The following is a 12228-nucleotide window of genomic DNA, read 5'->3' as shown; positions in this document are numbered from 1 at the left end:
ACTGGGAATTCCGTTTCTTGTCTCTCGTGCCACCCGTGGCTGAAGCCTGTCTGCTCAATGACCTGCCACACAGCAGGGGGCGGTCCCAGCACCTGCCCAGCCAGGTCCCCCTCAGCCCTGGGCTGGCTCAGGTGCTTCCCACCCACCTGTGCCCCGGAGGGACCTGTGGAGCAAGCTGTCTGCACTGCCCCTTCCCTGTGCTGCCCTGTACTGCGGATGTCACACTCGGGTGCCTCCCCTGAGTGAACTTGAGTGGCCTCTGTCCTGTGTGACTGGCTGGTCACCCCACCCAGGTCCTCAAGGCTCATCTGTGTGGCTTCTGCAGGGCCCCTTCCTTTTGTGACAGAGACGTTAGACCACTTGGTTCATCTGCGGATGGACATTTGTGTCATTTCCAGTTTGGGGCATGTGAGCGGGCTGCTGGGAAGGTGGGCACGGCACAGGCCCAGGAGAGTACTGCAGGATGGGACGGCCCACTGTCCAACTGAGGGACACCTCACCACTCTCCTCCACCGCGCTGTGGTCCCGGTTTCTCTGCACACTGGCCAAGGCCGGCTGTTCTCACTCTTGAGTGAGACACTTCACGCCCTCATGGGTGAGAAGTGGCCTCTCCTTGTGGCCTTGATCTCCTTTGCCTGGTGACCGGGGCCCTGAGCACCTCCTCTGACTTTTGACTGTGTGCATCAACTTTAGAGGACGTTCTGCTGAGTCCGGGGAGGTGGGCCGGGGAGGTGGTCACGGGTCGAGGAGTCCCGACCTTCTGTGCGTCCTCCATCTCGGACCTACCACCCGTGGGCAGTGGGCAGCCCTCATCCTCTGGGAGTGTCTCTTGTTGCACAAAAGTGTCTGGTTTGTCTCTGCCTTTTGTGTCTGTGTTCGGGCTCATACCCAAGGAGTCTGCCAAATCCAAGGTCCTGGAGATATTTTCTCCTAAGAGACGTCACCTTTTGGTGGCAGGTCTGAGCAGAATGGGGACAGCGGCCCCAGAAGGAACGAGAGAGTTCGGAGTGGAGGAGGCAAGCGGCTGTGGCCCAACGCTGCCTGGCTGGTGGCTGGGGCTCCTCCGTGGCTGTCTGTGACAATACCAGGTCTTTCTCAAATGACATTTTACGGCTCATTGAACTTTCTAAAACTAACACCCGTTCAGAGCTGTGCTGCCCAATACAGTGGCCTGTGTGGTCACCTTGTTTAATTAAAGTTAAGTAAAATTGAAAAGGAACTGTCCTCAGATGTGCTGGTCACATCCTCGTGCTGGGCAGCCATGCTGCCAGGTAGAGCAGTGCACAGAGCACCGTCCACCACAGCACAGGTCCTGCTGCCCGTGCTGCTGGGAGAGTAGCATGAGAAGATCACCCTATGGTCTCTCTGAGCCCAGCCCCGTCTCAGTGCAGTGGCCTCTGGGCTGGCCTCTCTGCCTCCTGTCCCCCTCCCAATCTGCCCTCATCTGGGAGTCCACAGGAAACCTCGGATGCCTATCCCTGTACCACTCTCGGGCCTTGCTGGTTCCTTCGGTGAGAGCACAGGGCCCTTGCACATGTGCCCCAGGGCTGGAATGCACCCCAGCCCCCTCCTGCCCTCCTCAGGGAGTCCTGATGCTCCTCACAGCATCTCACACACCTTTTTCTCCTCAGGAAACGTGCCGAGCCATGAAGGTGCCCTCCAGTGGGCCCCAGGGAGGCAGAGCCAGCCTCCCACGGGCAGCCTGTTGGCAGGACACCCATACTTGGCAGGCACAGTATCTGGGACTCAGTGAGCAAACCAGAAGGGGCCCCATCCTCCCAGACTTCACCCTCTGTCCATGTCCATGGCTTCTACAGCTACAGCTTGCAGCTCAAGAAGGCACTGACCAGAATGCCAGGGGCCACCCGCTCCCCAGAGCTGGTGACAGTCCACAGACCTGTGCTCATGGGACAGAAGGGGACCTGGGGGCTCATTTATTAGAGCAGATCCCCAGAGGTTTAGGGACTTGCCCAAAGCCCCCCAGATGGCCAAGGTCAGACCCAGAGCCCAGGAGGGAGGGAGGTGGACAGTAAGACCTTTGCGTCAAACTGTAGAGGTGCGGGCAGCAACATATCCCAGGGACAGAGGGGGGTCAGAGGAGGGTCATCTTGGGCTGTGGCGAAAACCACAGGGAAGAAGAAACTGAAGGCCTGAGTGACAGGCCAGCTAGTGTCCCCGAGTGTTGGCAGCCATGGTCACGGGAAGTGAGGCGCCCCAGCCGTGTGGGTGGAACTGGCCGGCAGGGCCAGGGAGGGGTGGAAGCTGAGGACCCCTGGGAGGACCAGGCCAGACCCGCCGTGGAGGTGCGGCACATGGGCGGGAAGGCAGGGCCTGCACAGAGTGTGGCCCACCGTGGATGGGCTGGGCAGGTGGGGGCCAAGGACGCCCTCGTGTCATGAGCACAGATGCCGAAGACCACAGACGCCGGGGCCTTACGCTGTCTTCAGGTGACAATGCCATCCTCTTGGCTCAGGGACCTCTCTGTGGAGTGTGGGGAGGGATGAGGGACAGGTGGGACGAGGGACGAGGACGCTCTGAGCTTCTGGTGCGTCCCAGGTTGTGGAACGCCACAGTCCCGAATCCACCCTGGCACCTGGGCACTGGGTATGTCCCCAGGGCAGCGGGCAGTGCACACAGGTGTGAGCCCAGCCACAGGCGTGGTGCAGCTGGGCCGTGGCTGGCCACAGGCCATGGACTCTGCGGTCACTCCCTAACGGGACAGGAGAGCACCCTTCCCTGGGGTTCAGCTCAACGTCCTGCAGCAGCACCCCGTCCCTGGGGGCCAGGCCTCCTACTGCGAGGGGTGAACGTCACCTCACAGTCGTCCACGTCTGATCTGTCCCCTCCCCGCCCTGCGGGCTCCAGCAGGACTGTGGACACTGGCAGGCCTGGCTCTCTGCCATGCCACAGGGCCTCCTCTCTGTGCCTCCCCCTGCCACAGAGAGACCGCGAAGGCCCTGCAGGGCAGAGACCCTGAGAAGCCCAGGGCTCGTGGCCTGCCAGGCCAGTGGCCCTGGGAGCGTGGCGGGGGGGAACAGTGGCCTCCTGCAGGAGGGCAGCCCAATGGGTCACTCTGAGGTTCCCGAGTCCGTGCAGCAGGTTCTGCCATCCCCCGGGAAGTGGAGACCGCTCTCGCCAGCCGGGGGGTGGGGGGCAGGTGCTGCCCCGAGGCCTCCGCCCCGGCCCCCTCCAGCAGGTCTTTCTGGTGTTTGGGGCCCTTCTCTCTCCGCCTGGGGGCACCTGCTCCCTCTCCCCCTCTCCTCGCTGCAGGGCAGCCTCGGTGCCCTGCCCGTCTTCGCCCTGCCGGCCCCTACTCACCTGCCCTTCCCTTACTGGTCTCGTCCACCCCGCAGCAAAGCCTCCCACCCTGGCTGCCCCTTCTGGTGCAAGAGGTCCCACGCAGAGGCCTGGGCAGCTCCCAAAGGCAGACACCAATGAAGTGCCCACCCTCCCACCCAAGGCCTCCTTCCGGGCTGTGCGTCATCCTAGAGGGACTCCACTCCTGGGACAGGAAACATCCACACGGCCCTCACCCCGCTCTCGGGCAGCAGTGGTGGCACCACGTGGACTGTGTAGGATTAAGGAGGATTCTGGGGCCATTAGCAAGAGAATGCTCCGGGGGTCGGTGTTGCCCTGGGCAGAGCCACCGCTGGGGACACCTCTGTCACTTGGAGCCACTAATCCTCACATCAGCTTATGTAGGCAGAACTCCGTGTGCGAGTCCATGCCGTGGGGTCTGCGCAGTCTTGTTGGATGGTCCAGAAGTCAGATCGTCAGGATGCTGCCCACAGCTCCGGTCCTTCTGGGCACCCCAGGATGAGACTTAGAGCAGAGTCCTACATCTTGTTTGTTTATATTTTTACAAAGACTTGTAAGCACCCTACTTTCTCCAGATGATTTAGAATATTTTTCAAAAGGAAAGAACATGGTGTCTGGTTTGTCTTGTAGGATACACTTGATTTTCAAGGGACCATGGAGCCAAGGGGTCTCCTTTGATCCCACAAAATGTTGCAAAAAGGAGATTATAATTTATGTAGGTCAGCAAAAAGGCTTCTTATAATTTCCATAAGTCTTTAGCTAGAGTCATTCAGAAAAGTGTGAAGTAAAAACAGAAATCCCAGAACAGAGTGTGTGTGTGAGAGATGTGAGGGGTGGGGCATGGAGGTGAGCACGTGCATGTGATGTGGGGGTGTGGTGTGTTCATATGGTGTGTATGTGGCATGAGTGTAGGGTATATATGGGTGTACACTTGTGCATCTGGGAGTGATGGGTGCAGGTGTGTACGTGGGTGTACACATGTGTGTCTGGGTGTGATGGGTGCAGGTGTGTGCATGGGTGTATGTGCATGTGTCTGGGTGTGATAGGTACAGGTGTGTGTATGGTTGTATGTGCATGTGTCTGGGGGTGATGGGGTACAGATGCGGGTGTGTGGATGTGCATGTGTGTGTCTGAGTGTGATGGGGTGCAGGTGTGTGCATGGGTGTGCATGTGTGTGTCTGGGTGTGATAGGTACAGGTGTGTGTGGGGGTATGCATGTATGTCTGTGTGATGGGGGTGCAGATGTGTGCGTGGGTGTGCACGTATGTGTCTGGGTGTGATGGGTGCAGGTGTGTGCGTGGGTGTGTGCAATGTATCTAGGTGTGATGGGTGTAAGTGTGTGCATGGGGGTACATGTGTGTGTCTGGGTGTGATGGGGTACAGGTTGTATGTGGGTGTGCTTTGTGTGTTTGTGTGTGAGGGGTGCAGGTGTGTGCATTTGTCTGGGTGTGATGGGTGCAGGTGTGCGTGGGTGTGCATGTGTGCATCTGGGTGTGATGGGGTACAGGTGTATATGTGGGTATGCAGGTATGTGTCTGGGTGTGATGGATGCATGTATTTGCATGGGTAGGCCTGTGTGTCTAGGAATGATGGGTGCCTGTGTGTCTAGGTATGTGTGTGAGTGCGCACATTATGTGGGTGTGATGGGTGCAGGTGTGTGCGTGAGTGTGCATGTTATGTGGGTGTATCTGGGTGTGATGTGTGTATGAGTGTGCACGTTATATGGGTGTGAGGGGTGCAGGTGTGTGCATGAGTGTGCACATTATATGGGTGTGAGGGGTGCAGGTGTGTGCATGAGTGTGCATGTTATATGGGTGTGAGGGGTGCAGGTGTGTGCATGAGTGTGCACATTATATGGGTGTGAGGGGTGCAGGTGTGTGCATGAGTGTGCATGTTATATGGGTGTGAGGGGTGCAGGTGTGTGCATGAGTGTGCACATTATATGGGTGTGAGGGGTGCAGGTGTGTGCATGAGTGTGCATGTTATATGGGTGTGATGGGTGCAGGTGTGTGCGTGGGTGTGCATGTTATGTGGGTGTGATGGATACAGATGTGTGAGGGTGTACATGTGTGTGTCTGGGTGTGATGGATGCAGGTGTGTGCATGGATGTGTGTGCATACACATGTGTGTGGTTGGTCCCAGCAGGCAGCGCTGCGGCTTGGCTTGGCGAGTGTCAGGGCTACCTTGGTGGAGGAAGACAGAGTGTCCCTGACTCCTGTCACCTGCAGCCAGGGTTTGTCTTGCTGAACAGGAGGGGCCTCCGGCTGTGTGGCCCTCACCCAGCTCAGTGCCAGTCTGGCTCTGCCAGGTGTCTTGACCTGCAGGGTTCAGCCCCTGGGAACCCAGCTCCAAGCAACAGAGAACAAGACAATCCCAGACTGGACACAGGAGACACTCTGCTGGCCTCCTGGGAGGTAGGAGCTCTTCCAACTGGTTTCTTTTGGGGTCAGAATAATCCCCATTATCTCCTTCAAATGCCTGCAGTGAGGAAAGGAGGTTTGCTCAGTTGGTCCAGAAGGTGGAACCAGGAACATTTACTCACTCAAAATGCAGGCCTTCTTTGTGGACATTTGATACAGAGTGTCCTTTGTACTTTCAAGGAAAGGGAACGCTTGGCAGTCCCAGTCTGCAGACCCAGGGGTCTGAGATCTGCAATGAAACGAATCTGGGCTTATTGAACAATCCCTCCTGGGCGTGCTGAGGAGTGACCGCAGGGCCCCAGCACACTCCCCCACCTGGACAGAGAGGGGCCACCCTCGGCCATAACCCACTCCAGGAGAAATCAAAGCAACCTCTTAAAGACACACCAGGGTCATATTTATGTGGTTTCCTTAACTCCAAATTGATTCTTTCCTGGTAAAAAATAGTTTTAATACTTTAATACTAATGTTATTTTAATGTTTATTGCTTATTGGATAATGGTTTTATCTAAAGCTGAAAAACCTCTGCTGTCTTAAAAATATATTTAACCAATGTGTAAACGTCTGCACTGGCGAGCTCTGGAAACTGGGAATCAAGTGAGAGCAGCCCTGGACGGCTCCCCAGCGGCCACTTAGGTGCAGCAGAGCAGGCGGGCGGCGGAGAGGGTGGGCGTCAGGGCAGAAAGGAGGCAAGCCAGGCAGGAGAGGGCGGCCCAGTGCACACGGCGCCCAGGTCTTGGCAGGAGGCCTGGCGCCCACACCGCTGTCCCATCCCTGGAGACATGGCCCAGACCCAACCTGTCCCCAGAGGGGCAAAGCTTGGTGCCCTCAGAAGGGGGCCGATTTTTCCTGGGGACTTGCACCCAGAGTCCCGCTCGTGGCTGAGATCCCTGTCTTGCCTCCCGCCTGGGGACCCTAGAGTGCCCAGGTCCTGGGCTGCTCCTGTGCTCCCGGGGACATGGCATTGGCCGGCAGCACCTGTGTGTGCTACCTAAGGGGCTCCCCAGGAGAGGACTCTCTTGGAGGCACGCCAAGGCACTCCCAGAGCGCTCTAAACCACCTGCCTGGCGTGGCCAGGCCACAGGCCCGCCCTTCTGCCTCAGCCCCGCCACTCTGGTTGCACAGGGTCTCTTGGTGGTCAGGAGCTGGACAGCTGGGCAGGGGCCTGCCCAGAGTGGCTCCCCGAGGGCAGTGCGTTCCTGGGGTTGTACCTGTGGGACCTACTGAAGCGCTTCCCTCACCCTGCACCTAACCCATGGTTCCTCACTCTGCTGTGCTAGAGGACATCTCTCAGACAGCTGGCTTTACCTGGCAAATCTGGGTCCTCATTGCTGTGCTTGGCTCGTTTTCAGCACTGATCCAACTTCCCCCACCACTCAGGCGTGGTTTCAGGCTCAGGGACTCTGGTGTCCCATCCAGGTGACCTCACAAGGTCAGCTCTTCCTTCTCTCACTTGCCCTCAAAACCAAAAGTGCCCCAAGGTCGTAGAACTAGGGGTTTCAACTGTAGCCTTCACAAAAATGTCCTCCATGGTCACCAGCAGTGACCAGGTCCACCAGTGATTTGTCTCAAGTCTGTCCCAGACGAGCCCCTCAACCCCAGGCTTTGGAAGACCTCAGGTTTCCGGTCAGGTGGGACAGTTCACAGCACTCCTCTGTCTCCCGAACTTCAGGCTCGTGGGTCAGGGGCTGAGTGGCCACTGTAGAGGCTGGAAGCCAGCCCCGAGCACAACTGAGATCTGGTTCTTCACGGAGGGCTTTGTTCCTGGAATCCATGTAATGGCGGTGTGCCTACGCCACCGTGAGTCACCAGGACGTCTCCTGGTGCCCTAACTGCCCATTCTGGAGGGAGGGCTGGCTGCCCACCCCCTGCCCCACAGCAGTTGGGTCTGCAGCATGGGAGGCAGAGACCAGAGGCCTTTTCAGCACTCAGGACCAATCTGCGTGAACTTGGTCTTTTAAACTCAGCTTCCCACCCAGTAGAATGCCCCATGCAGGGCCAGCGCAGCTCAGGGAGGGCCCTGGGTTTTGCACCAGGCTCCACCCTGCTACTCTCTCCAGTGTGACTCTCCCTATCGGACCCATGGTGTGCTGGCAGCCAGTCCCCAGGTGTGAATGCCTGCTGGTGCTGTGTGGTCAGCTGGGGAGGGCGAGGGGCAGCTGTGGGGCTCCCTGTGCAGAGACTGTGTTGTCTGTGTACTTTGGGTGGCTTGGACTGGTCGTGACGTCAACTTGCTCACACTGAGTGAGTGGCAGCGAGACCCACCCTGCCAGGGACTGGCTTCCCCGCGGAGCCCTGTCCTGCTGGGAAAGCTGCAGCGTGGAAGCTGGTGGACGCTCGTATTCACGGACCCCACGGACGGTGCTGGCTGCTAAGGGAGGCTGGAGAAACCCGGGGCACAGAGCACAGGACTTGTCTGCCTCCAAGGGTGCCCGGCCGGGGCTGGGCGGGGCTGTCCCTGCTCTTGCCTTGTGTCCCTTTGAGTAGCAGGACCTGGGCTGGAATTCCTCTCCTCCCAGGCCTCCGGCCCACCCCCCCTGTTCTCTGGTTGCCTGCGGCAAGGGACTCTGGCCTTCCTCCCTGAAGGTGATGTGCAGGCCACTGTCACTCAGCCCCCGGTCCCAGAGCCACGGCAGCTGATCCCTGCGGCAGCGCAGTCACAGCAGAGCCACAGGAGTCCCTCCATGTGGCCCCGCCATGTGGATCCAGTCTCCTGACGGGCATGGGGGGCAAGCTGCCGGTTCTGGTGACGCTCTCCAGGGTTTCGGTGCTGGTCCCAACAAGCCTGGGTTGCACAGGGTCTCTTTGGTTCCCCTGCTTGCAGCTGCCAGGGGCCGTGACCCTAGTCCAGACCTCAGGTAGCAGGTGGTCACAGCTCCCCACTGGGGTCACTCGCGGCCCCTGAACTCCTGGCTCTTGTGTGGGGTTCCCATGGTGGCTCCCTGCCCACTTCAGGGCCCCTGCTCCTGATTCCCGCCCTGCTCTGTGCCACTAGGGTCTCCCGTCTAAACCACAGCAAGCTTGAGGGGCTGGGATCCGTCCCGTGGTTGTCTGTCCTTCAGGGAGCCTGACACACTGGGAAGCAGGAGTGTGCGTGGAAAACACTCGGGTTGAACTTAGAGTCGGGTAGCATCTGTGTGCACCCAGCGTCACCCGCCTTAGGACAGGCGCGGCCCCGAGCCCCGCCGGAGCACACGGCCACGGTGGTGTCACCCCCCCTTCAGCTCTGGAACGCTCTCAAACGCAGGCACTAAGGTAGAAAAGATGGGTCTGACGGATCTTTTCTAAAAGGAGAATAATCCTATGGAATCAAAATCAAAGCACATACGCGGCTTCCTCCGACCAGGGTTCTCTCAACGCCACCAGAAAGGCCGGCGACGCCTCGGCCTGTGGCGGCTGGCTGTCGATAAGTACCCGCACAGGCACTTAACACGGCTCTCAGCCCGCTTTCTTGAATTAATGCTAATGAAAGCTGCCCTCGCCTTATTTCTCTATATGAACGCTGGGATCGCAGCTGCCTGCCAAGCGGCTGAGGGATGAGTGTAATAATTTTCAATTGGCCTCTTTGCCCAAAGGGAACCTGATAGCCGGAGATTGACAGATGCGGCATGGATTATCCTGGCTCTGGACTCAGCCCAATTTGTGGTTTGTTGCAGGTGCTAAGGAGATTGATATCGCCGCGACCCTGGAGCACTTGAGGGACCAGAGACCAGGCATGGTCCAGACAAAGGTACTGTCAGCCGGCCCTCGGGGACTTGAGATATTGACAGTGTCCCTCTGCGGCTGTTCTCCTCAGAGGAGCGGGGATCAGGCCTGGTTTAATATCAGCCACATGCAGCCCTCTGCTCTGACTGAGCGTGTCCACAGCATGGGCAAGGGTGGCCAGGGCTTCCTGAGGGCTCACTGGCTCTTCCTGCAGCCACACGGATATGTTCTGCATCAATAGATGCTGACAAGTCCCAGGTGGTGGGAACTGAAGTGGTGGGGGCAGGGGTGGAGCGATCGCAACCCAGGACCCTTGGGTGTGGGGTCCTGAGCTCACCCCACCTCCACACGCACACCTCCTCCACCTCAGCTGTGCCACGTGGGGGCCACAGAGCGCATTCATCTCAGTGTTTCCAGGGTGTGCAGGGCTACTGGAACACCCCGAAGCAGCTCAGACTTATCCAAAGGCCCAGGTTGGGACCCCAGGGTGGAAACAGGAGCTCTTTAGCCGTGGTTGGCCAGAGCTAGAAGCAGCTAGAAAAGAGGTGGATGTGCTCTCCGCCCCCTGGCAGCCAGGCCCCGCGTGGCTGGCCACAGACACACCTAGGCCACTGCACCCGGGCTCTCTGCCTTCTCTGTGTGCCCCTGACCCAGATGCCACCAGGGCCCACTCAAGGGGCATGGGTTTTTAAAAGATGCCCTTGCAAAATTACTTTCCTCAACTACAGGATTTTAGTTTAATAAAGACCTTAGTGGAGCTAGTGGTGTAGCTCAGTGGTGGGGTGTTTGCCTAGTGTGAGCGAGGCCCCGGCACCCCTCAAAAAATGAAAAAAGAAAAGAAAGAAAGAAAGAAGGCTCCTTGCTGGACCGGGCACCACAGGGTAGGCTGGCCAGAGCACCACAGGGTAGGCTGGCCAGAGCACACTTGGGTGGGGCCTGGGTCCCTGGGTCCCTGGCTGGTGGCTGGGTCTAATAAGAAGCTGGACAACTGAGGCCTGTGCGGTCGGAGCGGCAGCCTTGACTGGAAGAGGTCTCTTAAGATGGCCTCATGGAGCGTGGGGCTGGCCTGCACTGTCAGAGCCGACCCAGGCTCCGAGGCAACGTTCATTAACCCCTCCCACAAAGAGGACTTCCCAGCAGAACCAGAGGACTCAGGGTCGCACCCCAGCCAGACCTTTCCACTAAGGCTGCCGGCCCTCGCTCTGGCCTCTGTCCCCCAAGGTGGGTACTTCCACGCTGACCCCGGCTAGGGAGCCGGACAGGGATGGCCTGGTGGGCAGAGCCGAGCCGCGTGGGTCTCGCTTGCTCTCTGTGGCACGCAGAGATACCACCAAAGTCTTCCGTGGTTATCATGAAAGGGCTTTGGAAGTTACAGCACACTCGATGTTTTCTTAGTTTGGGTTTTTAAATTATTATTATTTTATACTTGCAAAAGAAAAATGCAGAACTAATACAGATGACCCCAGGCACCCTTCCCCAGGCTTCCCCAGATGTCAACACCGTAGATCATCCCACCAAAACCAGGAGGTCAGCACAGATCCACGCCCCTGAGTGACCAGGGGCTGGAGGGAACACACCTGTGCCTACCAGAGCCTTTCTCTGGAGCAGAGCCTGTCCAGGACGGCCTCCCAAATCCTTCTCCCCCCATCTCCTGCAAGCAGGGCAGTCAGGGACAAGTGGGGCCGTGTCCTGGGTGGGACCCAGCTGCCTGGGCTCTTCCTGTTCCCTGGTGATCAGCTCGGGGCTTGTTGGTCAGGACTGTCCCAGGGTGTGCCCACCTGCTGGCACCTGTGTGGAGCACCAGGCTGTCCTCTGCGGCCTGAGTGAGCTCTGCAGAAGTCCATGAGCCCCAGCCGCGTCCATCCCAAACCCAGAGCTCTGGTTGCTCCCACTGAAACCTGGGACCGTTCTTTTTCCCTAAAGAGTGTCTGCAAACTAACTCTGGGGCTGGCACTGAGTGGGAAGGAGCCCTCTCACCCAGTCTCCTCCCGCGTCTCGTCCCCTCCGCAGGAGCAGTTTGAGTTTGCGCTGACCGCTGTGGCAGAGGAGGTGAACGCCATCCTGAAGGCCCTTCCCCAGTAGGTGCACAGCCCGCCCCAGGAACCCCCCAGGAGTGCCACAGGAGCCTGGCTCTGCATGTCTTCTGTGGTGACCACATAGTTACGGGGCCACCAACTCCCACACTACGGCGTGGTCTGCGGCTAAATGTGTTGTTTCATTGAACCCAACGTGTAGATTTGTGGGAGCATCTAGCTGGGGAGGGGAAGGTTCGGTGCCCCTGTTCTCACGCTCCGGGTGCTCCTTCCTAGAGCACACATTCATGTTCTCATGGCCAGCGATGTCACAACCATGACACCGCGACTCTATCGTCACTGTGGTCTGCAGGAAGGGAATGTGCCGAGACCCACACGCTGGAGGAGGGTGCGATGCAGGAGGCCCGGCTCCTCCCTCTGTAAGACCATCTGCCATTGGGACAGAGTAAGGCAGGACCCTTGTCCTACAGCTTTGGGGAGATGAGAGACCTCATTGTGCCCTCTGGGTCTGTGCCTACACACCCCCCGGGCACTGTGGGTGGCCTTGCCAGCCACCCCTTACCCCAAGCACAGAAAGTGGGGCTCCTGGCAGATACCTTCCCGGGGCAGAGGCGGCCTCCTGAGGCCAGGACCTCCCATGACCACCTCCCTCTGCCAAGCCAGGGAACAGCCCAGCTGGAGACATGTTTTAAATGTCAAAAACAGATGCCCCCAGTGAACTTTCCTATGAGATAACCACAGTCAGAACAAAT

At 58.6% G+C, this 12228-nt stretch overlaps 1 protein-coding gene across 1 annotated transcript in view; it reads left to right on the top strand.

Moving 5' to 3' along the window:
- Positions 1-11525, top strand: part of LOC144251726 (receptor-type tyrosine-protein phosphatase N2-like) — an 81750-nt gene extending 70225 nt beyond the window's left edge. Inside the window, exons 11-12 of the mRNA XM_077794492.1 lie at positions 9395-9468; positions 11454-11525. Coding sequence (XP_077650618.1) covers positions 9395-9468; positions 11454-11525 — 146 coding nt within the window. The remainder of the gene's footprint in view (positions 1-9394; positions 9469-11453) is intronic.
- Positions 11526-12228: the final 703 nt, after the last annotated feature.

This window comes from Urocitellus parryii, unplaced genomic scaffold (genome assembly GCF_045843805.1).
Source record: "Urocitellus parryii isolate mUroPar1 unplaced genomic scaffold, mUroPar1.hap1 Scaffold_171, whole genome shotgun sequence".
Classification (NCBI taxonomy): domain Eukaryota; kingdom Metazoa; phylum Chordata; class Mammalia; order Rodentia; family Sciuridae; genus Urocitellus; species Urocitellus parryii.
Note: the sequence above shows the minus strand (reverse complement) of the source record. Positions and strands in the feature narration are given on the sequence as shown.